General features: G+C 43.2%; 2 protein-coding genes across 2 annotated transcripts in view; both read left to right on the top strand.

The window, feature by feature from the left end:
• The window catches only part of CUL3 (cullin 3), a 57,988-nt gene extending 47,952 nt beyond the window's left edge, over nt 1-10,036 (top strand). The window contains exons 11-16 of the mRNA XM_040073991.2: nt 905-1,029; nt 1,386-1,482; nt 2,509-2,643; nt 7,348-7,534; nt 8,276-8,421; nt 9,043-10,036. Of these exons, the coding sequence (XP_039929925.1) occupies nt 905-1,029; nt 1,386-1,482; nt 2,509-2,643; nt 7,348-7,534; nt 8,276-8,421; nt 9,043-9,174 (822 nt within the window). The 3' untranslated portion in view covers nt 9,175-10,036. The remainder of the gene's footprint in view (nt 1-904; nt 1,030-1,385; nt 1,483-2,508; nt 2,644-7,347; nt 7,535-8,275; nt 8,422-9,042) is intronic.
• Nucleotides 10,037-18,910: 8,874 nt separating this feature from the next.
• On the top strand, nt 18,911-23,264 carry FAM124B (family with sequence similarity 124 member B). Its single transcript, XM_040074372.2, has 3 exons — nt 18,911-18,917; nt 20,440-21,179; nt 22,668-23,264. Exons 2-3 carry the CDS (start codon nt 20,451-20,453, stop codon nt 23,262-23,264), a joined length of 1,326 nt encoding a protein of 441 aa, XP_039930306.1. The 5' UTR covers nt 18,911-18,917; nt 20,440-20,450.
• Nucleotides 23,265-26,425: the final 3,161 nt, after the last annotated feature.

The following is a 26,425-nucleotide window of genomic DNA, read 5'->3' as shown; positions in this document are numbered from 1 at the left end:
TGGTGCACACAGGCATTCAGTACACACAATGCCAGAAATCTTCCATAGTACATGGGAATGCCATTCTGCTATTGAATAGTGAAAGTTTCCAAGTTCAGGTGGCAGTTTTTTGCCTTGTAAAACATAATGTGTTCTCTTTCTGTGTAGTGGATTTATATAAGTTGAATATTGTATGCTTTGGTTTTTTGGTCCATAATTTGTGTTCTTTGAAAGGCATTGGTTCTACCTCCTAAAGCCCAAAGTAGTCAGTTTCAAGCTCAATAATGCTCAGCTTAGTTGGGATACCTAGTGAGGGTTATGCATCACTGGTAGCCAGACCTTCATCATCTGCCAACACATTTTTATAGATCAGCACTTGAGCTGAGGAGTGTTTCCTCACCAGTGCTGGATATTCAGAGCCATGGCTGTCCTTAGGGAAAGGGGATAGGTGGGCTGTGTAAAAGTGAGTAACTGTTGACATTGCAGTCCACAGATAAGCTCCCTGTGGTTCAACATCAGATAGTATTTCCTCTCTACTTCCTGAGAGTACATTTAGGGAGAGTTACTTTGAAGCTGACACATTTCATGCAACCCAGTTTTATTGCATGTCATCAAAAAATGTATTTACAAAGATTTGTTGCACATATCATAATTTCTGTTTATGATCACAGACATTTAGTTCTTGGTTAAGAATTCCTTTCGTTCAATTCTGTGTGCTCTTAAATGCCAGATGGGAATAATGCAGAGGATTTTTGCTGTACCATCTACTCTTGATAGTGATGAATCAACGTATTTGTCTGGTTTTTTAAAAAGAATGTTTACAGATATGTCTGTTTCTTATGCAGTTAGACAAAATTCTAAGTATTTTACACTGGTACAGACCAAGTGGTGAAACATGGTCTTGTTTTCTTCCAATTACCCTTAGGTCTCACTGGGAGGTGTTGACCTCACAGTGCGTGTCCTCACCACAGGTTACTGGCCTACCCAGTCAGCCACACCAAAGTGCAACATCCCTCCAGCTCCCAGACATGCTTTTGAAATATTTAGAAGGTATGTATTACTACAGAATATTAGTTAGAGGTTTTAAGAAGAACCTTTCTAAACTTACCTGTACAGATTTTTTTTTTTTTCACTGCTATACTATTAGCTTTACTGTTCAAGATATGCTGGCAAACAGTTCCTCTTCAGCTCATGTGAAAATTGGAGAATGCAATAGTTGCATTATGGTGCTTGAGGTTTTGGGAGATTTTAAACAGAATTCTGACAAAAGTTAATGTTTTGAAAAAGTAAAAAGTTAAAAATGTTTTAAGAATGTCCTCAATAGCTCCTATGTAACTTTTTAAATGTATTTCCTCTTCAATACAAAATGTGAGCTATATATCGTTTTAATTTCAATTCTATTACAGATTTTATTTAGCCAAACACAGTGGGCGACAGCTGACACTCCAGCATCACATGGGTTCTGCGGATCTCAATGCCACTTTCTACGGGCCTGTTAAAAAGGTACACAATCAAGATTATATAAATATTATATCTTATTTTAAAAAGTAAGCAAATGCGTTTTTTTTTTTTGTAACTTCAGAATTTTGTAAAATAAAGCAAACCTCTTGAGAATGTAAGAATAAGAAAAAGATGCCTTCCATCAGCCTTTTAGTCTGATTCTTTCTTTACAGCAGTTTGACTTTTTTTTCCCCTCTGAATCTAATTTGAGTGCCTCACTCATCATCTTTTACTTGTAGAAAAGTTGTAAATGTGATCTTGAAGGGACCTCAGTCATTTGAGTGGTTCGAATTTGCTTAACTTTGTCCGTGAAAAGTGAAAAGAATCTTGTTAATTATTTTTGCTAAGCCAAGTTTAGCCTGCTTTTCATGTGCAGAGTGCAAGGTAGACAAATTTTTTTCAAAAACAAGACTCTAGCAGAGTTTATACAAGTACAATGCTTAATTTGTATGTGTACAAGAAAATAATTTTGTAGTGATTAGACCAGTACTAAAATGCTAAGCTAGAACTAATAACGGCATGATGCTTGGTAATGTAGGATGCAGTGCAAAATGAAAACAAAATTCTTACAACTAAGCATTAATAACTTAAGTATTAATGTCAGTATTGTAAGTGAGTAATGTAAGTATTAATGCACTTGTGAGGATGTTGAAATTGTGTTACTGTAGGATAAGTGTGTTAATAACTTTAAAGATAAGCTTAAGAAAACTTGGAGGGTGGACAAGTAATGGAACAGGTGCCTCAGAGGTGGTCAATCTCCATCCTTGGCAGTGGTCAGTGTTTGATTGGTGGATCCTGGTCTGGAGTGGTGGCTGGACCACAGGACCTGTGTATGGGCCTCCAAGCTCAATCTCTCTGGCACTGTAAAGCAGCTGCTGGAGGAACACCCTGGTCATGCCCCAGGTGTTTGCTTTTCTGTCACTTCTGTAAGCTGATCTCCTAGGGAGATTTTTCATCATGAAACTTTATTTTGATAAAAGATTTTTCAGTGAAGAACAACCTAACAGTAGTTTTGGAATTTTAAAATAGGAAGATGGCTCAGAAGTCGGTGTAGGAGGTGCGCAAGTAACCGGCTCAAATACACGGAAGCACATATTGCAAGTCTCCACTTTCCAGATGACAATATTAATGCTATTTAACAACAGAGAAAAATACACGTTTGAGGTAAGTGGTGTGGGTTTCTTACCTGGTTCTACATAACTGGTTTGGGCACTTTCTTGTCCTCTTAAGTTAGGCATTTGATGATCAGGTGCCTCTCGTTCTATTTGAGTATGGATCAGGCCAATTAACACAGGAAGTGGATTGTTAGCAATCCACCTGGCAAGCAGTTCTAGGAGAGGAACTGATTTGGGAGCAGAAGGTTTCAGAAATGTTTGAGAATTGTGAGCGTGGTTGTTCTAGGCCATTGAGCTGTAGAAGAGCTGAAGTTGAAATGCAGCAGGTGGCTCCATTTCCTCATTTTGTCTTTGAGAAAGTGGATTTAGAGGCCAAAGGGTGGAGAAGGGTTTGTATCCTGGCTTCTTGAATACCTAAGCGCAATTGGCAGGCTTGACCGAGCTGGAGGATGAATCAAAGAACTTTCAGCTCTTCTCTCAGCTGATCAGCCACAAAGGACAGTGAAGAAAGGTCTGGATAGATGCTATAAAGGAGAAGGGGTGTTGCTGAGAAAGGCTGAAGTGTCAGCTAAGAGATGATGATGATGATGATGTTGGGGGCTTTAGGAGAGGAGGAGGATCATGTGCTTTGTTGTGTGAGGATTATATTGTTACAATAAATTGATAGTTTTGTTTTGGACATTATCTTCTGCTTGTGAGAGAATTAGCAGCCTTGAAAAGCAGTATGGATGCAATTTGAAACAGTCGATTTCCAGGTTTTCTCATCTGCTTTTGGCTGTGCTATGCATAGTAATCATTTGCCTTTTTGTTTGGATTGTGTTTTCAGCTTATTTGACATACTTCTATCCTGTTAATAAAGTTTTTTTGAAATGGTCTCAGTAGTGATTAAGGAGGGCAGGATTTGATAAGAGACTCTTAATAAACTACTGGTAATTTAAAACATTATTTTAGAGCACAAAGTCCTGTGTGTTGTGAAATTCATTGCAGGAGCATTACAGCTTTGAGAACTTTGCGGAATATTTGAGGGAGTGAAAACAGGGAAGGGGACTTAACAGGTCATTTTTTTCCTTGAAGCTGATTTTGAAATTGGGCTGATGGCTGCCTTATTCCACCAAATTGCAGGCTTAATGAGTCGTAGAGCCTAACCCATATATGAATAAATAACACTTGGGAGAGCAGTGAAAAATACAGTTTTTAATACATACTCTAAATTATACTTTATTTTACCAAGACCAGATGATAGAGAAATATGTCCATCTGCTTTTAGGTTGTACGTTTGGTTTATTTCTGGTTTGGGAGTTCTTAAGCTCTTACTTTGTGTCCCACTTGAACTGAAACATTAAGTAGGCATATTTGTATTGTTTGGTTTCTTGGGTGAAGTGTGTGGGAGTTGTCTTTAACTCCAGCCAGGAAAGCTTATGAAAACTTAAGAGAATGAATTTTATCTTTGTTCACTGATTATTGGATACCTTGATTAACTGCTGAGTGCTAAGCAACCAGTCCTTTTCTGTTGTGTCAGATGAGTGCTTTCAGTGCAGCAGAGCACGTGAGCTGACTTGGGTGTGCTTGTGTATCCTCAAACTGTCTGATACACAAGTGTTTCTGCAGATTCACAGCTCAACAGATTCATCTGAAGTTGCCTTCACAGCTGTTTTATTTTGCATTCAGTGTGATTCTTAATTGCAAACTTGATAAGATCCTCATAATAATCCTAATAGCAATTAGGCCATGTGATTGGGGGAAAATATGGGATACTGAAAATGCAAAAATTATCCATAAAATACTATGGAAACTTAAAAGATAGGTGCACAGAAAAATTACTTCACAAAAAAGAGATACATTTATTTTATTCCTATATAGCAACATTTTATTTGTATATGCAGAATAGCTGTTGGCCATATAGGTGTTGCTGAAATAAAAGAGGAAGACTCTTCATGCAGGCCTTCAAAGAATGCTATTTTTTTCTATGAAATCAATTTTTTCTAATCAAGTTTTATATAATACTCAACATGTTTTTTTCTGTTGATTTACATTACAGGTAATTTTAAAAGGTGAAATGATTGCCTTTTGTAATAACAGTAGAAATAAGTGTGGTTCTTTATGTTTAACAAACAAGAAGTACAAAATTATTTTCCTTTGGATTTTCCTGCACATTTGCCTTCTAATAATCTGTTTTCTTGTATAGAAGGAAGAGTTCCATACCTGGAATGATCTCTTTTGTAGCCCCCAGATAGGGCTCTCACTTGGTAATATATTAACACAGATTGTACAACCAGTACTACTCCTGTGCACAAATCTAATGTGGCCTTTAAAGTAAGGCAGTTTTGGAGATGGGGAAGAAGTATACATCTCTTACTGCTACATCAAATATCTGCATAAAAATATGTTCAGAAAAACGTTATGCTACAGGCTGAGAGAAGGCGAGCACAGGAACATCTGTTATCCCCATTTACATTCATAGCTGCATTTTTTTTATTCAGCTCAAAATTTTTGGCTCCTTCTGAGGCAAGCACATTGCAGTGCAATTCATTGTGGTCCTTACTTTAATGCTGGCTTATAAATTCCAGCAGTGAAATGGTTCGAGTGTGTTCATGGCTCAGCTGCAGAGTGAAGTACAAAAGCAAATACACAGTGGTTTATATAAGGATGGGTAGCATGAAACCCCCTCAAATTCCTTTTGGGCTCTTTGATTCACTTTTAAAAGCAGAGTATATATGGCCTTTTCAAACAGATGTAGTTTAGAAAGGGTTAATTTTAATTGTTGATCAAAAATCAAAGTTTGGGAGCCTGCATGTCACCAGCATTACGTCATTAATAAGCTGGGTTTGGTTTGTAGCCTTTAAGGCTTTTCATTTATCTATGCTCTAAAATCTGGCACCTTCCCTTGGTCTGTTACATTTTATGCTGATCAATCCATTTCAGTAAGGTCTTTTTGTTGTGACCACGTAAAGGATTTTTTTTTTAATAATACTACTTCATGCTGAATCTGGAAAAAAAAAGCGTGAAGGTGACAACTGTGTGTTAAATAAAGCAGCAAAGGAAGAAATAGTAACTTTCTATGAGCAGCTTGGGAAGAAACATTCTGATAGTAGGAAATAGTTAAAATATGTGGATATTCACAACTTATTCAAATAGTACAAGTATTTCTGAATTAATTATGCTAAGAATAGTCTTAGGAAGATTTTAGTATTTCCAAATCCTCTATAAGCAGGAGGTACCAAAACTCCTGATTTTTTTTTAATTTTGGATTTTGTGATTTTATTCTTTTTACCTTATTCCAGTTCGTAACTTCACCTTACGTCGAAAACATTTTCACATAAAGTCAACACTGTGTGTAGTGTTGGGTCAAGTTGAAAAATGACTATTTTGTCTGAGCCTGCCATCACAGAGAGCTGGTAGTGAGATGCTGTGCATGAGGTGCAGTCTAATTCCTGATAAAATCTGAGTCAAAACCAGTACATCCAAATAATTTTTATTGTATGTTGTCAGTGGTGCCTGATGACAGAGAAGTGGTTATTTTTTCTTGGTTGATTTAAGAAATAACTTGAGTATACTCAAGAAATAACATTATTTGATAGAATTTAGTTTGATTTTTCTGGTCAGTCTTTAAAGAACTTTTAACAAGTTTTTTATAGTTCTTTACAGATCTTAACATTTTGATTCACTTGGAGTTGTTACTGCTGTTTTTAACCTAAAGTCATATGTGCCATGAGAATCAGGAATTTATGGGGACAGTGTAAGGGCTTGATACTGCCCTTGGAGCCGAAGTTAGGGAAGCTGAGAAAGGGAGAGCTCTTGTGGACAGCTGTGTGTCTGTGAAGTTTGTTTTTTCTCTTTAGCTGCTACAAGTCCCTCAAGAGTTTGAATGGGAATGTGAGATCAGAAGTGCCTGCAGTTTCCTCAGGCTAGAAATGGGAAGGAAAGAGATGAGGCAAAATGAACTTTTACTGAATGGGAGCTCAGTAAACATTAGGTCTGAGAGAACAGCATAGTTGGTCTTCTAACGCATATGAAGACATCATTCTGCATCCAGTGTAATTTATTTACTAGCTCATGACCACTGTTGACTTGCCTAACATCCATCTCTCAGCTGACTCTTAAGAGCACTGCCAGAGGTATGCCAGGTTATATATGTGTTTTGCATACAGTCTTCTCCAAAGTTATTATGTTTGCTGCACTATAATGGGCTCTCTTTGTATTTTACCTAGAGAAGTCCTAGCCAAAGGCATCTGGGCTGTAAATAAATAGAGTTATTCAGAAGGGAGGTATGATAACTCTAGAGTATTTGTACGCTACAGTGAAACCAGACATTGTTTTCTCCATTTGTAAAGATCTTTTTAACAGCGAGGCTGAATGCAAAAGCATTTGTGCAGCTCAGTCAGGAATGGTCATGAACATCGTGGATGTTTTCCATTGCTGAGTTAGTCAGAAGGTTTAGTTTCACCCTGTTCAACAAACCCTGGAAACAGTTAACAGATCCCTTCAGCCCTCTCAGAAATTGCAGGGAAATGGAACAGCTATTCATTCTCCTCCTTCCAGCTCATAGTGACTGTTCATTTGACAGAATTCCCTGTCTGAGTGCTGTCCCAGGTGGATCATTTTGTACAGTGCCCACTGAGACCTTGCTGCTGAATGAGTTCTGACCTTTCAAGTGCCACAACTGTCACAGTATTACTTTTTTAAGCAATCCCTGATGTTTGCAACACACGATACTTCTGCCACAGCCATAAGCTAACTAAGTATTCTTCTTTAGGAAATTCAACAAGAAACTGATATCCCCGAAAGAGAACTTGTTAGAGCCCTACAGTCCCTTGCATGTGGCAAACCAACACAACGTGTTCTCACAAAAGAGCCCAAATCAAAAGAAATAGAAAATGGTCATATATTTACAGTGAATGATCAGTTCACATCTAAACTACACAGAGTCAAGATTCAGACGGGTAAGTCAGCTTTATATTCTACTCTCTTGTGGTCCCAAATCTGCCTTAAAGCTTCAGATTATCTTTTGCAGGATTGATGTCCATAGAAATGAAAGGAGAGAATTTTTTTTTCTTGATGATTAGTTGCATCAACACAAAAATTCGAATGCCGGGAAAAGTGTGGAAGTCAGTTAAGCCTTTTACTTCACAAAATTTGTAATTATCTCTTACAGGAAATATTGAAAGAAAAATAACATTCAAATAAATGATAAAATGAAAAATATGTTACTGATTGATTCAGAAATAAGGAAATTGCCTCATAAGTTGCTTTACTGCAGTGAAATTAATGATTTTTTTTTAGCCCATGATACAACAGCCATTTTCAAGTACAAGATAGCTTATAATGGTTTTGGGCAATGCTTTGGGCTAACAAATAAGGGAAGCTGAGTGTATAAAAACCACTTCATCAGCTTACAGAAGTGCTGGTGCTTGTGCCTGTAAGCAGATTTGAGTACTGTTCAAATTTTAACATAGTAATTAAATAACAGTTTGTTATCTTGTCAGTTGCTATCAAAATATGCCAGAAAGTGTTAATATTTCTTGTGGCTGCTTTTCATTAAAAAAAAAAAAAAACAACTTTGAGAATGTCAAAACTCAGGAAAATATAACTTGATGTCTAGATGAAATAAATAGTGAATCTAACACGCAACGAAATACATTTGAATTTTGCTAACATAATTTGCATTCTCTATTTCCTTCAAGTTGCTGCCAAACAAGGAGAATCTGATCCAGAAAGGAAAGAAACAAGGCAGAAAGTAGATGATGACAGAAAACATGAGATAGAAGCTGCTATAGTTCGGATAATGAAATCTAGAAAGAAGATGCAGCACAATGTGCTAGTAGCAGAGGTATGCTTGTTCAGAGTTTTGCTTTTGCTCATTAGAGTTACACAGCTCTTACTAGTGATTCTGAAAGGCTGTATTTAACCCATCCTTTCTGTTCTCCATGTCTATCTGAAGACACACCTAAATCCTTACCCTCCATTTTAGGATGTACTCATGGGTGCATCTAATTTTCCTTCCTACTTTTAGTGCTGTTACGATGTTAAATTGCTTGAAAAGCAAACCAACAAACCAGTGTGCTTAACATTATTTTTGGCTTTGATCTTTTTACTGACTGTTGGGTCCAGGTTTGAGAGATTTGAGCTCTTAGCAGAGAGAAACAGTCCTGCTGCTTTTCACTGCTAAGTGCACACAGCTCCAGGACATTTTACACTCCTGAACTCCCTTAGAGCTGTGAAATTGGAGCATTCTCAGGTTGTGACCATGCCTCTGTAGCGCTTTGAATCGTACCCCAGCATGAGCAAGGCAAGTGGAGGGACTGTCAGAAGTCTGCAGGCTGTTTTTTATGCTCCATAGTTGTCACCATCTCTGTCTTAATACGTTTTTCTGGTTGTTGTGATCTCTTAGGGTACTGCAGGATCTTACTTGCGCTGTGATCTTACACTGTTGGGTTTTATTTTGTTTTAGGTAACTCAGCAGCTGAAGGCCCGGTTCTTACCAAGTCCAGTTGTTATTAAAAAACGTATTGAAGGACTTATTGAGAGAGAATATTTGGCACGAACACCTGAGGATCGCAAAGTATACACTTACGTAGCATAAAATGCGTTCAGAAAATTTGATTTATTCTTGGACTATACTCTTCGCATGAACTGGGAAGTTCTTTTAAATCATTAATATTAAGATGACCATCTTCTCTATTAAATTACAGTACATGTTCTAGACCATTCAGATCAAGCCTTTTACTCCTTTTGAGAGTTTTTGACATGAATTAATTGAGCTTCAGGCTTTTCAACGTTATCCCTGTAGAGATCATCCTTACAATTCTTCGGGAAAATGTGAATGTGCCGCGTTTGTTTTCAATACTGTATGAAAACAGAGAAATAAAAATGACTTTAGAAAATACAGCTCATTTAAAAAAATAAATTTGTTGGAATTTCATTTCCCCAGATCTTCAGTGTTGATGTAAATGTGTTTCTGTAGTGTTGCTTAGCACTTCGCGCATTGTATAAGTTGGGTTTAAAAGAAACCACGAGTGGTAAGGCAAAATTCCCACTTACCTTGCTCTGCTTCAAATGTTTATTTAACTAGACATGTTTAATTTAAATACTTGCTAATTTTTTGAAGACCCCAGAAGACAACTCGAGCATGTTTCACTCTTCCTGCTGCACTCACTGTTCCAACAACATGAATCAGGAACTTTTGGGGGCTCAGAAAAGACCGTAATAATTTTGGCTTTCCCTTCTGTAATTTGAGTTCTCCTAAATTAAACTCTATATTGATTAGGTTTTTTCTGGTTTCTTTATAGGAAAAAGGACAAGATTTTAGTGTGTATAAACTGTATAATAATTTTTGCTGTTGTACTCACTGCTGATGGTGGATTGTACAGGGCGATGTTTTTATTTCACTAAATGTAGACAAAATAAATTTAAAATAAATGGATTTAGTGTACACAAGCAACTAATTCCAGTGTGTTAGAGTACAGGGTTGACAATCTTTTGGAACTAAATACTGTCCCCTGGGGAAATGTACTGGGATTATATTTTGTTAATAAACATCATAGATGGATCTGTAGCCCCAGGGCTTCCCATCATAAATGCATATTTCAGGAGATTAAAGTGAAGCCAGCGTGCACTATTTGTTTTTAAAAACGCATTTTAGACATGCAATAAAAAATTGTTACTGTAATGAAATTTTTAGTTCTTACCCTGCAACTTCCTTTTTCTTGACAGTATGCTGCAAAAATAGATTAAAAATAGCAGTTTGGTGGCATCATTCTTCTCACAGTTAGAAATTTTTGAGTGTGCATTGTACTGCAGTTTTTATTAAACTGTATTTCTGACATTCCATGCATATATTCTGTGCTTTCCCAGCCGTAACTATTTTTCTGCTTTAATTCAAAACAGTATTTTTTGCCTTGGTTCACATTACTTTCACCCATTGATCTTGAAAAACACAGTTGAGATGGCCTTTCCAATATGAAGAGCTGGAAATGAAGCAAAAAGAAAAGCTTGGCTGTAGAGCATCTGCCAGAGCAGTTCTTGATGCGCTGTGCTAAACAAGTGTGTGGGGCTGGTGCAGCGTTCCAGTGTGACTGCAGAGTGTTTTTCGCAGTGTGTCCACAGTTTTACCCCTCTCCAGCCTGTAAAGGTACGAGTCCTGGCTGTTGTTCACAAGTAGTTATTTCTTCTAAAGACAGGGACTGGAATTAGGGTGATATTTTAGCTTAACTATTTGGAAGCTTTTTTATGAAGCTTTACTGCACACCCCCAATACACCCACACACACAGAGACTGAGTAGTTTTTGAATCAGCAGAAGGAGGTGGTGGCTGAAGAACTTTGTTGTCCTTGTCCATCAGAAATTTAGCCCCAAAAGGAGTGAGCTGGGCCCTTGGCCCTATTGAAAAGGTGTTTGCTGGTTGTTACTAAAATGCCTGTCTCTGCCCAGTGTATGCAAATCTTCAGTAGAGATGAGGTCATTGTTTAGCCTGTACAACAGTACTAAATATAGGGAGCTGATCTGGGGTTTTGATTTTGTTTAAAGTCATTAGAAACTCTTCCTAAAAATGTAAATCACTCTTCCATGTACCAGTATGAAGGTTTTCTTTTATGCATAACTGACTCTTTATTAGCATCAATGTTGTGATATTGCATGTTAATGTTTTCCCATGTGCTTTGCAGGAAGAAATGGGTTCAAATCCTTTTCCCTGTGACGTTTACAGAGACATGAGAGTTGTGATTTGGGACACGAGGTCTTTGTCCTGTGCATTGCCTCTGTACTTCTGTTGTGCATCAGCTGAAGTTTCCTATTTCTGGTGGCTTTTGGAAGCACTGAGGCTGAATGTTGTGTGCATGACTGTATAAAGGTGTTGAGTGTGTTTTTAAAAGCTGTGTGGGCAAGAGTGTTTGCCAGAAGAAGAGCAGGTGGTGATGGCTATCTTCAGTAACAAATATTAAGAGCATAGTTTCCATTTTAATAGAAGTTTGAAGACACTATTCAGGAAGGGACATCTGCTGAAGTCAGATTTAAAAAATATGCCCTTTACCGTTGAACAACGAGGTCGAGGATGGAAAAGTGGAGAATATGAAAGCTCCGGTAAGACAGAAGAGGACATCACTAATACTGTGCTTAAGGTGAATTTGATGTTTATGTATTTGTATGTTAGTGGGATTTTATTTACAAGCTATAGTAGAGTTCTGCTAAGCCTCATTTAATTTCATTTCTTTCCTAATTTCTACTTAAAGCTGCTTTGTAATTTTGTTAAAATTTCATTAGTAGGATTGTAGCTACATCTGTGAATGTAATTAGTAAGTTTGATTTCTTGCATTAATGCAAAGAAACAGCTAAATGCAGTAACAAGATTTAATACACGGGGAGTTTAATTCTTTGGAATTTTAAAAATAAAAAGTAGGGTTTTAGTTTTATAGCTGTTTGTGCATAGGCATGTACTTTCCTTGTACATGAGTTTATTTAAAAGGATTGAGAGTATGCCTCATTTACCATCATAACAAATGTGATAATCCTATGGATCCCTGGTGCAGTTCTTGCTCTTTTCCATGTTCACTACCTTTACAGCTTTGATTTATTCTTTGTGTCTCCTGGAATTAATGCATACAATTTCCCCACTGGCTACAGAATAAATGAGCACCAAGCAGACCAAGTCTGTGACGTTCAGCTACTCCTGAATGCAATGTCTTTCCTCCCCCCTTTTTCCAAAGACAAACTTTGCTCTGCTGACCCTTGAGCTCCCAATGCAACACAATTTGTTCCACTTCCCACTGCTCACTGAGAATCGGCCACTGGTATCAGTTTTATTTTCCTTCACCCTGTGCAGAGCCTTGCACTAAATATGTTGGATGACTGAAGTATTTTTTATTCTCACGTATTGTAATCAGATTGTGTTGTACCTGATGGGTGGCACTTGGATATATATATATACACATATGGTAATAGAGCCTGTCATAATGCATAGTTCTGGGGATAAGATTGCACAGAGATGGGCTTCCCATCTTTCTAGAACTACCAAAAACTGGAACTATTTGTGGCCTCTGCATATCCAAAACTGGCCAGAACCTCAGTAGCTCAATCAAACCCTTTGGCTCTGCTTTGTTCCTCGTGGTGCTTAGAGGTGAGCTGGGCTCAGATCCTGAGCTCCCCCTTCCACAGAACCCTTTAGAGCGAAGGTTTGATGGCCTAGAGCTGGACTCAGTGGTGTGCACAGCTGGCATCATCTTGTGTGTGTCTGGGACAGAGCTGAATTTCTGTTGGTACTCTCATCTTGATAGCTTGGACAATAAATGTAATACCCATTATGCTCAGTCTGAAGTGTGAGTTTAATGGTTCCTCCATCCTCTGGAAGGTGTCATTTAAAAGACTGTAAGACGCAGAACTTACATATCCAACTGAAAGCTGGATGAAGGGACAGGACAACACTCCTGCTGCCACTGCCCTGCTCTGCTGTATGAGCACTGCTATCAACAGCAGGGTGAGCAGCACCAGTGCTCCTGTTCCACTGGTAACTCAGCCTGAGCTCAGAAACATCTGCAGGAATTCATCCCAAGCCCCAGGCTGCAGGATGGAGTCCTGTGTGCTCCACAAAGAGAGATCGCAGCTGCTTGTTCTCAAAGGAATTGCTACACGTTGCACTCTTGGATGAAGCTGGGAATTGTGTTCCTCCAGGGATGCAAATTTCACAAGCAAGTATGCATTCTGCTTCTAGGAAGCTGTTGGTCTTTTTTGAACTGGAATGCAGGTGAAGGAGTAATGTCTGAAACTGCACCACTCTGCTCTTGTCTGATGGTTGTGATACAAAATGGTATCAACATGGAATAATATTTATTCTCAATCTGCTCAGGTAATAATGGCATCATAAAAGGAAGAGCGACAGAAAAAAATGAGTTTTTAGGAATAGGTGAATAATAGAAAAGAGTGAAAATACTATCCCAAAGGATAGGAGATAGTCTCCATGTTCTGGAATCACTTTGCTTCTATGCTTTTTAGCATCTTTAGCTTCTTTTGGCATCTTCTGCACTTTAGCTGCAGTAAACAGGTGTGCTCTGAAAAATCCATGGATGTGGTCTTATTGCCCAGGGATGATCATGCTTTCTGTCCGGGTGAGCTGTTAGGATCATGTTTAGTCTGGTGGTGTTTTTATCCACTTGTTTTTAATATTAGTTTATTCTCATTAGGTTAGTACTTGAAGCCTCAGTTTTGGCCACACTGTATTTATCCGATATGTGAAAAGCCACAGCATTAGTCCTTGCTTTAAGGAACTTAGATGTACATATGGTAATCTGAATGTGTCTGTTTTTACAACCCTTTAAATTAAGCCAAGTTTTTCAAGGACAGCCCAGCTTTTTTAGGGAAGTACACACACAGACTGGTAAGTGTAATATCTCTGCCTCATTCCACTCTAAGGCACTGAGGTTTAGGCTGGTGCTTCTGGTCTTCTCAAACTCAATCTGACCTTTTCTTTTTTCCCCCACAGGTTTTACCTGCAGAGAAAGTTTTGCAAATGTGGTGTGATTGTACCTCACAGCAGTATCTGCCTGGGTCTGCAGCCAGCCTGACAGTCTGTCTGCTCTCAGCAGCTGTTTGTCCTAAAGCAAGAAGCAAATTGCTGCTCAGAAGGGAAAGAAAGGCCTCTTTCACCTCCCCCAGTCCTGGAACTGCTGACCTGGACTAGCTGTAGACAGGACTAGGAGTCCTGTCTGGAGACTATGTGCTCCTGTTTGCCTGAGTAAAACTGAGAGGGAGAAAAGGGAGTTCCACCAGAAGGTGAAGGTTTAAGCCCCTTTCATGAATAGCATTCATTTTAGCAGTCCTGGTTTTGGGAGGAGATAGTCACAACAAGAAGTCCTGAAGCCCTCAAAGTGATGCTACATTAGAGCTTGGTGGTGCCTTACAATAATGGCTTTTGAGTCCATGTGCAGATTTTCCTCTGCGAAGTTACCAGAAAATGCCCCAAATCCCGGTAATGCCTGAGTTTCCCCGACCTTGAGAGCCACTTCTGCTGATATTTGTTGGCTGTTTGGATCTTGCTTTTTTTGAAATTCTGTTAAAGATGAGGCTAATAATCTGCAGCTTGTCTGTCACAGCATTTGGTATCAACTTAATTAGACAAATCTGCAATTCCAGTATAATGTGGGATCCAAGCCAAGACTTTTTTTTTTTTTTTTTTTTTTTTTTTTTTTTTTTTTTTTTTTTTTTATTAGAAGTTTGGGCGTATTATTTTGTGTCTCAGGAAGGCTGTCTTCAGGAAAGGGAGTAATTAGAAGCCTTCACAGTGTGTGGGTCTGACCTGTTCCTTAAGCTGGAGCTTGGCCTCGCTGGCGAGGTCACTATCTCCTGGGGACTCGCTCTTATTAGCACTCGGCAGGGTGCAGTCACACCCGGCTCTGCTGCTGGCCTTCCAAGAATTCGGCTTTGAGTTGCCTTCAACAATGCTAAATGTAAGCTGATTAAACAAACACTTCACTGGGCCCTGCAAGTCTTAGGTTTGTTTAGATCTGCCTGTTTTCATTTTCTGGAAGATTTTTAATTGAGGTGTAACTTATATAAAAATTGCTGGGTTAAATCTTTCAGAAATGAGTCTCTGAAGCTGGGCACTTAAATTCACAGGCTGATTTCCCCCTTGTCTCACTCTGACCTGTGGAAGTGGATTAACACGGGATGTGGGCAGAGGGATCCTGAAGATGCCTTCTCGGGTTGGTGCTAAGTGTTGGCTCTTTGAAGTCAGGACACCACAGGAAAAGCTGAGAGAGTTGGGCTTGTTCAGACTCTAGAAGGCTGAGAGGGGATCTCTAATGTCTGTAAGGGACTGAAGGGAGGGTGTCAAGAGAATGGAGCAGGCTCTGCTCTGTGGTGTGAAGCAATAAGACAAGAGACAATGGCAAAACTGGTGCCCAGGAAGTTCCACCCGAACGTGAGGAAGAACTTCTTCACTGTGCAGTGACCGAGCACTGGATCAGGTTGCACAGAGAGGCTGTGGAGTCTCCCCTCACTGGAGCTATTCCAGAACCGTCTGGACACAATCCTGTGCCACGTGCTCTGGGATGATCCTGCCTGAGCAGGCAGGTTGGACCAGATGCCCCATGGTTGTCCCTTCCAATCTGACCCATTCTGTGATCTTTCTTACCAAATACTCGTTTCTCCTGTAACCTCCAATTGGCTCATTACCTTTAGTGGGTCTTGGTTTGAGTGCATGGAGTGCTTTGGGTTTTTAAAAAAATATTTTCAACAAACTGAAAACTGAGGAAAAATGGAACTGTCTGCAAGTGCCCTGTAACTGGCTCAGGACACATAACCTGAGAGATAAGAACCAGCCACGGCCATGTGGTGCCTTCTATAAAATATTTGTTACTGTGTCTCAGTGCTGCTCTCTCAGCCTTGCCCTTGCCCTCTGGCCTGTGTCACCTGAGGATAACTCTGCTTTACTCTGGTTACTGTAGTCACCAGGTGCACAGGGAAGATGTGCTTTAATCCTGGGTGTCCCTCTGGCAGCGTGTGCCGAGGATCCCTGTTCCCCGTGGCTCAGAGGAACCTGTCTCACTCCCCATTTTACCTCCTGTGAGCCTCGGAGCTCTCACCTCCAGGCGTGGAGCTCCTCCTGGCAGGAGCTGGAGCCGGCGTGTCCCGGCCCTGGGAGCAGTTGGAGCGGCGGTGCTCACGCCAGGCTGAGCTGCGGCTGCAGCAGAGCCCCGGGCAGGGCTGCAGCAGAGCTGCCAGGTAGGACAGGCTGCAGCCCGAGAGCTCCTCTGCTCTGGACAGCTCTGCTCTATTCTGTTCTATTCTATTCTATTCTATTCTATTCTATTCTATTCTATTCTATTCTTCTTTCCTTTTCCTCCCTGTGTGTGTATGTGCTTGGCTCCTGACTCACAGTGTGTGGTGGAGCTTGCTGTATTTTCTGCCTGCTGACAGCCCCTTGCTGGATTACTACTTTCTGATTGCTGGCTAAAAAAGAAGAAACAACATTCATTTGGGAGAGAAGTCTTCTCAAATAAATGCAGTAGGTTAGATGAGGTTTTGGTCATTGGGTCTTTAATTTCCTCCAAAGGGGTGATGAATTGGAGTCAGTGTTTGAAGCCAGAGACAACCTCTGAAAAGACTTTTGCATTCAAGTAAGGCCTTAATCTTGATTTTTTTATCTCAGTACTGTGTTTGCTGTATATAATTGTCATCCAGCAGGATAATTTTGTGGTTTTTTCCTTGTTATAGGCTGAGCTTGAAATTGGTGTAAAACAAACCAAAAAAAAAAGTTTTAAAAAGAAATTAGGAAGCCTGAGTCATGTATTTAATGAGGCATTCTCCCAAGGTGCTTAGGTAATACATACTCAGTCTCTCTCAAGTTAATTATGTTCTAATAATCCTTGTAAAGTACCTTTCTTAGAGATGTTGCTCTGAACTTATTAAATCCTATGATGCATCATCAGTTTTAGTGCTGTCAGCTGGAGCAAAGGGCTCTGAGCAGTGCAGAGGACTAGGCACAACTCAGGAATTGATTATGAAAAGGAATTTGTAATTATGGTGCTGCGCCTTTCCACTGTAGAATTTTAGACTTACAACAGACAGTATTCTCTGAGGCTTCACACCATAAAGTCTTTATTAGTTGTTTATGTTTGGACTTTAATTTGTGCAGGGCTTACCAGTGTATGCATTAGTGCCAAATACAAATGTTCATATTTGTCCTGCTCTTACCCCCAGCTGCAGTGCCCCAGCAGCTTCCTGTATGTTCTGCTGTGTTCCCGGTCACTGCCATGTGGGAATGGGGCTCCAATTTTTTTGAGTCCCATATCATTCACCCCTCCTCCCCTCAGCAAAGTGACTTTCACATAAGATAGAGCTGCTGTTTTTCTAATCTCTTGATGAAATCTTTCTTGGCGCATTCAGTAGGTCACTATGAAAAATGTGCTTTTCTGTTTGGCAGCCAGGCTGGAAAGCTGGGGGAAGGGGAAGCAGAGAGGAAGGCAAGTGCCATACCACTCAGAGACCAGAGTGAAATCAGCACTTTGCTTTTCTTAGAAGATCCAGCAGAAGCCAGCACTTTATTCTGGTGGCAGCCATCCCTTTTCCCCTGAGACCAGCAGTGGGTGAAGGGTCTTTTCTCACCAGGCTGCAGCAGTGAGGGCACTGTACCCAGGCTTTATCCCAAGGTTTGGGGGGCAGTAAATTGGAGACAAAGGGAGGGCTTGAGGATACCCTTGTCTGAGGCTGAGGAGCCTGGTTTGAGCCCTTCCCAAGGATATTTAGTTGTCAGAGCCAGTGGAAGAGGAACAGAAGTGTTCAGCTGGGCGGTGGGGCTGCCCTCTGAGGGAGCAGCTCAGGCCAAGGCTGAGCTCATCTCATGCTCCTTGCAGGAGGAGTGGTGGTTCTCCTGACCCAGAGCTACTGGGGAGCTGAGAACCAGGCCTAAAACTGTTCCCCAGGCAGCTTCATCAGGTAGAGTTTCTGAGCTGAGATTGTTTCCCTGTCTCACCCCAGCAAGCACAGAAGAAACGCATGGTGGAGGGTTCAGCATTTAACCCTTTTTGTGAGTAAGGCTCAGGTTTTTGGCTGTTGTGAAAACAGGAGAGATGCTGCACACCTTCAGCAGCCTCTGTGGGAGGCACCTGCCCACCTGGAAAACAATTTGGCTCCCCCTGGCCACAGCAGGAGCTGAAGAGGGCCAACGTTTCTGTATCACTCCCTAACCAGCCCTTCCTCTCCACAGCTGCTCTGCAAGAATTCACATCCCCAGTCCTCTGTCCCCCTCACCACACCACTGCTGCTGCCCACGGGATTTTATCCAGCAGATTGGAGCAGGGATGGGGCTGAGAGCTGCACAAGCCAGCAGTGATGGCACTGCAGGAGGAAAGCAGCACTTGGCCCCCTGGCTCCCTGTTCACTGCCCTGAGAGGGAGCAGTTTGCAGGTGAGGGAGTGGGGGTCCTGCCCCAGGGAGAAGGGGGGTGGGGGCAGGCGCTGGGGCTGTGATGTAGTAGCAGCCCAAGGGATCACCTGGGGTGGGAATAGGGAACCTGCTCATGGGAGCTGCTTCCAGCTACAAACCAAGCCCTGATGAACTCAAACTAAGTGTTTTCCTGTACAGGCAAATCCCCCTGTTCTTCACAGGCAGGAAGGCAGATGACTGCCTGCCCCTGCCCTGTAGCAAGGAGTTGATGAATCATTTCCTTTTCCATATTTTAGTGAAATTGTGTTGTTCAGAGCTCATCTAGAGAACTTTAATGTTTTGAGCATTTGCACTCTTCTCTTCACTCTCTTCCTGCAATTGTCTAAAGGCTGGATTTTTAATCTTTTTTGGCTCCCCCCCCAACAGCAGTTGTTACTTGTTCGAAGTGTTGCAGGTGGGTGCAAAATAATTTTTTCCTCATTTTCTAGACAGACTTTGATTAATTTTTATTGTACATAGGTGTCAGTGTAGCTTTTGAAGCATGAATGTGAGTTTCTACCAGTGAGAGGGATCTCCCTAAAGAAAACCAAGGCACTGCTGCTTGTACTTTTAGACCTTGGAGATTTTGCTTAGTTGAATATAAAGTTAGGGTCATATTAAAAAGAATACTTCAGAATTTTGAATAACAGACTTATTAATGCTGGGATTTCTTAACAGTGAACCACTGCTTTGTGTGCTTGGCTGTTAGAGAGGGAAGATGGCATGTCAGCAGAGAGAGATGTGCTGCTCTTAATTAGATGGAGCTGGACAGATCACCAGAGTTTTGATTTAAATACTGGCTACAGTGGGGGCAGCTCTGTATAGGAAGTGGGTTTGACTTCACCTGTATTGTGCTGCTCCTGGGCTGGCAAATAGGGAGATGAAGGGACAGTGTGATTTATTGTCCAGACACTAAAAGAGACTTGAAAAGCAGTCTATTTTCAGCATTCCTATTGTCACTTCTGCAGTAAGCTAAGTACCAATATGTAAACCCAAGGAGCACGAAAAGAGACCCCTGGACTTTGATTAAGGCTGCTGATTACATGGGTATCATGGGTATCATGGGTATCTCAGGGAAGAAAAAAAAAAGAAAAAAAAAGAAAAAAAAAGAAAAAAAAAAGAAGCCCGGTACCCAGCTTTTATGGGCTATGTACAATAACCCAGGAGCTGGTTTCCAGTTAGGCAGCAAGCTGCCTTTGTTGTGAAGGGTGTAACTATAAGTGGAGGTTTTTTCCCAAAGCTCCTCTTTCCTGATTTATATCTGCCCTTATTGTTATCTGTTTTGTTCACATGGTTGGGTTTTTTCTTTTGTTATTTTGTTTTCCTTCCTTGTTTTCAAAGAATAGCTTATCTGTGTGCCCCAGAAGGGTGGGACTCACAGAGATCACAGGCTTTTTACAGTGAGCCAAAGCCAGCCTGCTGACTGCAAGAAAATTTGCTGAGGGTTTCAGCCATGAGTGCCACATGGGCTTTGCAAAAGGCAGTGATTGCACTGGTGGGACTCGGCTGGGTCCAGAGCGGCCGCTTCCACTGCCGAGAGACAAGCGAGCATCAGCTCATCCTGGAAAACTGCTGCTTGTGTTCCAGTGCTGGGCATCTCTGCTGTCCTGCTTTGTGATCGACAGGAGCGGGAGGGCACGGAGCTGTTTCTGGACACTTGGGTCGCGTGTACTCAGTGACGAGAGCTCCAGGGCTGGGAATGAGCCTTGAGCCGAGCTCCGCTGGGATGTGACCTGGGACCTCTCACTTCAAGCCTTGTCACTCTGCTCCTGCCCCCTCTGCACGTTCCCTGTGCTTAGCCACGTGTTCCAGCAGGTTACTGCAAAGCCTGCAGGGCTCTGAACTCATTCTCTTCAAGGTTCAGAGTACCCCCTCGTGTTCCTGAAGCAAAGAGTAGAAGGAAGGCTATCAATTTGTCTGTTTTAATTTTTTGCCAGGAGTCTTTGCAATGGATGATGGAGCAGAGTCTCTGATGACTGTGCATCTCCTCACCCATTTGGGACACTCATTTCCTCTGCAGCAAACTCTGGATCGGCTTTTGGAGTGGCTCTGCCTGGACATTCGCCTTTTCCTGGTGTCTGAGCGAACTCCTCCACCGAAATACTATGAGAGATACCGCAAGAGGAGCTGCAGCTTTCCTGGAATATCCGTCGTCCTTTTTCTGCACGAGGACTTGGGAGAAGAACGGATTTTCCAGGTGCACGAGCAATTCCAGCGCCCTCCCTGGCGGTACCAGCGTGCCCAGTTTGCTAATGGGCAAAGCCCCCGCTATGCCCCATCCCACCAGGACTTCTACGGGCTGGATGAGCAGCTGCCCGTGTGGGGCATCAGGCGGGTGCACCGCGGCCCCGAAATCCTGCGCGTCACCCTCTACTGCAGCTTCGATAACTACGAGGATGCGGTGAGGCTCTACGAGATGATCCTGCAGCAGGAAGCCACCCTGCAGAAAAGCACTTTCTGTGTCTTCGTGCTGCACGCCACCCCACACGTGGCCGTGCAGCTGTGCCTGAGGCAGCTGCCCATCGGCGTGGCGGCCGAGCCCAGGGACTCGTCAGCATTGCAGTTCAAGGTGCAAGAAATCGGGCAGCTGGTGCCCCTCCTGCCCAACCCCTGCGTTCCTATCAGCAGCACCAGGTGGCAAACGCAGGACTATGAAGGAAATACAATTCTGCTCAAGGTATGTCTGCGGTGCTCTCGAAAGGAGGGTTTATCTGCTTTTTTTTTTTCCCAAGGAAAGAGGGCCTGGGTCAAAATGGGAATTAGGATTTTGTTTCATGTTCGTGTTTTCTTTTGAATTTGTGAATGCGATAATTGGTGTCTGCCGGTGCTGTGATGCTGTTGGTAAATATAAGCACTGATCCTTGGAACACTTTTATACAGTTAAATTAACATCATTACTGCTTGCCTGAAATGCAGATTATTAATGCTTTCTAGGGCACTCTAGCTTAACATCTTCCATCCTCTGCCTCAAAAAAAAAAATGTTTGTAGCAGCCTAATCTTTTTCTGATAAGTCATTGCTGTTCAAATGTTTTTCAAAGCAGATTTTTGACATCCAAAATCAGAAGTTTTGTAAGTGTAATGTTGATACAGCACTGCCTGCAATTGAGGTTGTGAGATCACAAGTGAGTTGCAGTTGGGCAAAAGTGATGAAGAGATGTGTCCTAGGAAATCTCGCTTTTTCTGTTGAAGTGTGCAGTCCAGAGGTTATATAAATACAAATTTAAAGAAAAAAGATGTAGTCTGTGCTGAGAACATATGTAGTGAGAATTATACATGTGAATAGAATGGCAGTTTGGCTCAGAGTGCTTTCTTTCCATTGCAACAACCCCTCCCACCTCTGGTTATTTTTTCTTGTAATTTGAATTCTAAATTATTTGCCCTGGCCTTTTCTTTTTCCTTCCAGAGTTCCTCTGTTACAGGTAAAGCTAATTACTTGGTTCAGCCTATTTTTATGCTGCTCTGAACTCTAATCTTAGGGTAGCCCTTGCTGCTTCATTCAATATCAATTTATAAACTGATTTGCATCCTCTCAGAGTGGTCCAGGCCCTGGGTATCTTCACATAGTTTTGAAGTTGGTCCTACCTGAACCCTGAAACAGGACCGGGCCAGGTGACCTCCAAAGGTCCCTTCCTAAATTACTCTGTGGCACTTCCTGCTGTAGTTACAAGGTCTTTGAGCTGACGGACATACATGGATTCACTGGCAGGAAATTTGGCAGCTTTTCTGGGGATGCGACCATGCTGCACTGTGCTCCTCGCAAAGGAAGGTGTAATCCACTTGAACTTGAGGATGTATCTTGTGTCCAAGCTCCAGACAGCAGGCTGACAGCCTAGCGATTTATTCTGCAGCTCTTCAGCCCATACTGTAAATCTTTTCTAAACACCTGCAATTTACTCCCAGCCCCGACCTTCTGCCATATTGCAAAGGAAATCCAAGGCTCTGCTCCACACGGAGTTGACATTTTCCCCTGAAGCCCCATGTGATAACTGGCAGTGGCTCTGCGTTCCGAGTGTTTATCTAGGATCCCCTGGAATGTGCGGACTTCCCCAGGTGTATTGACTCAGGCTGCAGGTGATCCCAGCACAGCGAGGCTGGGCAGGAGCATCCACCCTTGGTCAAGCCAGAACTGTGTGAGATAACTGGGCTCTCTCTCATTTTCAACAGGTTCAAAGCAGCTCCAGGACCCTCGAAACAAACACCGGCCTTTCCCAGCAGCATAATAACACAGGCAGTGGAAAAATCCCGCAGGACTCTATGGCAGCCCCTCTCCCTGTAAAACAGGGTAATCCTGGGCGGAGAAGCCCGGCGGTCAGAGCTCCGAAGGGCAGAACAGAACCGGACCGCAGCGAGGCCCTCGGCAGTGAGCTCCCGAGGCACCGGCGCTGTGCTGGCGGTGCCGCCGCCGCCCGGCCGTGCTGGGCCGCGCCGCCGCTCCGCAGGCGGGAGGCCGGGAGGCCGCAGGCTCCATTCCCGGAGAGCCGCCGGCACCGGGAGACCAACGTGGACACCGGGCTGGCCCCGGGCAATGCCGAGAGCGGCGGCTGCTGGCTGAGCCCCTTCCCCAGGGCCCTGCGGAGCGGCCTCCTGCCGCTGCCAGCCGCCGGGGCCGGGCCCGCCCGGGCCGGGGCGCGGCTGCTGCGAGCCGCGGGCACCGCCAGCAAAGCGGCGGAGCACGGAGCTGCGGGCTGCAGCCCGCCAACACCGCGGGCCTGCCCCGCACACCCAGCCGAGGACGAGGAGGAGGAGGAGTTCTTTATATGACTGAAAGCAAACGTGCAGGATGGACTCGTCCTTCTGGTCCCGAAGGACCGCGGAGCGCTTTTGGATGTGCTGCGACTGCTGCTGCCCAGGGTGTGCCTCTGCAGCTGTGACACCCTACTAGGGGCCACTGAGGCAGGCAGACACTGAATTTCCATGGAGAGATGCTGAGGAGGCTGCAGGAAAAATAACACTGTATTTACAGAAAGTTGTTGTTTTGGTTTGGTTTGGGTTTTGTTTTTCATGCACGATAGGTGAGGGGTTTGTTGTGCGATGAATAGGAATAAGGCCCATGACTCCTACAGCTGTTCTAATATGCTAAAACATTCAGTGACACCTACAGATGGGTTTTGAAGGTGCAGCTTGCTTGAGCTGCCCAAGCAGCTGGATGTCCCCAGCCGTGGGGGCTCACCGTCCCTTGCCAGGGCACACTGGAACAAGGTCATGGCACGGTCACAGTGGTTATGCTGGTTTTCCTTTGTGTTCCTTCTTGCTTCCCCTGTTGTTGGTATTTAAAATGTATCAGTGTTGTAATTTTTATGCAAGATTTGAAACATAAGAATATTCCTTTAAATATTTCTCAAGAAAATTATTTCTAGCGACACCTTTTTCCCAACTCAGCACAGTACATGCAAAAACCAAACACTTGAAGAGAAGTGCCAGTAAAACCTGCTGTTGCCTATTCATGTGACACTTAAACACAGCAACAGGCCAGGCTTTGTTAAACCAGTGTGCAATTAGCAGGCAATCCTAGCTGGGTTTTAATTAACAGAAGACAAGAGCAGTTAAGAGTCTTGGAGGGAATTGCTAAACCCTTGAGAGTATAAAGGACAGGAGGAATGAAGTCATGATTCAGCGTGAACAGATGCTGAAATCACTCCTATCTTGATCGGTTTTCTTTCTCAAGTAGGATTAAATAAATCTCAGAGCAAAAGAGATGGGAAGAATATAAAGGAGGAATTAAATTATTCAAAGAAAAGCCACATCTGATCTACGTACCTTCCAAACAGTGCAACAAACAGGTATTTTCTCCCTTAAATATATCTGAATTCTGGAGGGGATATAGGGAAGTCCCAGCTGGTGCTGCCCTGCCAAGTGATGCTCATGAACCTTTCAATTTGAGGACCAAAACCTACAGAACAGGGCACTTCATTCATTGTACACTTACAGACATCCCCCAGGTTTTCACAAGCTCTGCAAGCATGGTGGATTGTCTGATGAATCCTACTGGGATATGTTACATCTACAAGGGTGATTATTTAATCTTTCCTTGCACTAGACACTCAGCAGGGCTTTTCAGAGCTGGAGAAGGTATCTGGTCATAGGGAGGCAGCCAAGAGGAGTTCACAGGGCCTGGCTCCCTGCACCTGCTGAGGAGTGTGTGGGGTGTGCTGGAGGCACACGGGCGAGGAGCAGGCTCAGAGCAGGGCAGTGCCCTCTGAACACGAGGTTACAGACCTGCAGTGGGCATGGGTGGGATAATCATGGACTTGGGAATAAAGGCAGAAGTGGGATTCCTGGGAGAAACAGCTTTAAAGAGAGATTTCATGGCCTTCTCTCTACTTTCTCACACCAAAGGTACTTGAGTGTGACTATTTAGCATAATCTTATTTTACCTAAAAGAAGGATGCAGAAGGTCAGTATCTAGCCTGGGGGAAATGTTTCATCATTTGGAAAAAAAAAAAAAAAGGGGGGGGGGGGGGGGGGGGGGGGGGGCGGGGGACGGGGACGACAGTTTCACCTGCCTGCAACAGGTCATGGGAAAGGGCTTCTAGTCTAAGGAAAGTGGCTCTGAAAATACTTCTTTTAGCAGTGAACATGTAAAATCTGTGTATTTTAAGCACAGGATCTATCTAGTACAAATTCTGTATTACACAGGCAGGTGTGCAAGGTGTGTTGGGTCAGAGGACACGTTTCTTCATGGACAGATTCAGGAATGGAAGGCAAAGATTCATATTTTCCAGACTGTTCATATCTCTGCAGCCTCTATTTTATCCTTCTTCCTTGCACACTGTGCCATTTCTTTCAGGCTTTTAAAACAAATGTAATAAGGAGCAGGTGTCAGCAGGGTCTGCTGAAGGTCTGTGTCCCACACACCCTGAGAGGAGATTGCTGTAAGCAGCCAGAGAGAATGGATGCAGGAGGTGTGTGAGGCTGGCAGGGCTGGCAGCGAGCTCAGCCAGGGCTTCCCATCCCATGTGCTGGTCCCAGCAAGGCTCGCTGGGGAGAACAGCCTCAGTGGGACATGAAGAGGGAGTTTGACGAGTTACACTTAGAGGATCATGGCATCACAGTACTGAACAAAGGGAAAGGCAGTGGGATTTTTACCTTTGGTGTGTGTTGAGCTTGGTGTGAAGGATTCACTCTGGTGGGAATGGCTCTGACCTGGCTGTGGCCTTTGGGGTAATGGTGCTGTGGATACTGAGCTGCTGATTCCTTTGATGCACAGCAGCCAAGGTGGTCAGCACTGTTGAACACCCTCTAACTGAGATTTTAATTTTGAGGTGTGCACTTTTTTGGGAGTGATGGGATCCTGTTTTGTGTCAGGCAGTGCCATGCCCAGGAGTGGGGACAGTCACCCTGGGACTCCTGAGAGCCCCTGGGTGACCTGGCTCCCAGAGGGGGCAGAGATGCTGCCATGTACTCACAAGGGATGATGATCAACAGTCCCACCCGAACTAAAAGGCTTTTCTCCTGGGTCACTGCCACAGTCTGGGTGATGGAGGGAGGAAATCTGTTCTTGCAGGAGCAGGATGTGTGCTGAGAGAGGGAGCCGTGGGCCATGGGGGTCAGAAGAAGCAGAACTTGCTCTAGGGTCATTTTAACACAACCTGAAGGGGTGACTGCTGTTGCTTTTTTTGTTTGTTTAGCCCCTGGCAACAGAAATGGTGTCGTGTCTCCTGAAGCAAGCACAGTGGTATTTCTGAGGGGTGAGTTGCCCGGGAGCACTCCCTGATGCCTGGATACGAGCACAAAGGCGGGGGGTGCTGCCTTGCTCCCCACTCCTGGCGTGGGGCCGTGGTGTGGGCAGGCAGCCAGGAAACCACTGCAGTGGTCACTGAGATCACAGGCTCGGCCGCTCAGGTTAAAGAGAAGCTGGCAGACTTGATTCTTTCGGGGAAGCAAATGCTGAAAGCACTCTTCTTTCCTGAATTCTGGGCCAA

The sequence above is a fragment of the Hirundo rustica genome, chromosome 10, assembly GCF_015227805.2.
Source record: "Hirundo rustica isolate bHirRus1 chromosome 10, bHirRus1.pri.v3, whole genome shotgun sequence".
In the NCBI taxonomy this organism is placed as follows: domain Eukaryota; kingdom Metazoa; phylum Chordata; class Aves; order Passeriformes; family Hirundinidae; genus Hirundo; species Hirundo rustica.
This window is presented reverse-complemented; position numbering and strand designations above follow the sequence as displayed.

Coding starts and splice junctions, on each gene's coding strand:
- FAM124B (XM_040074372.2), top strand. CDS start 20,451: ATGGATGATGGAGCAGAGTCTCTGATGACTGTGCATCTCCTCACCCAT. Junction 21,180..22,667: donor GAAATACAATTCTGCTCAAG/GTATGTCTGCGG, acceptor CATTTTCAACAG/GTTCAAAGCAGCTCCAGGAC.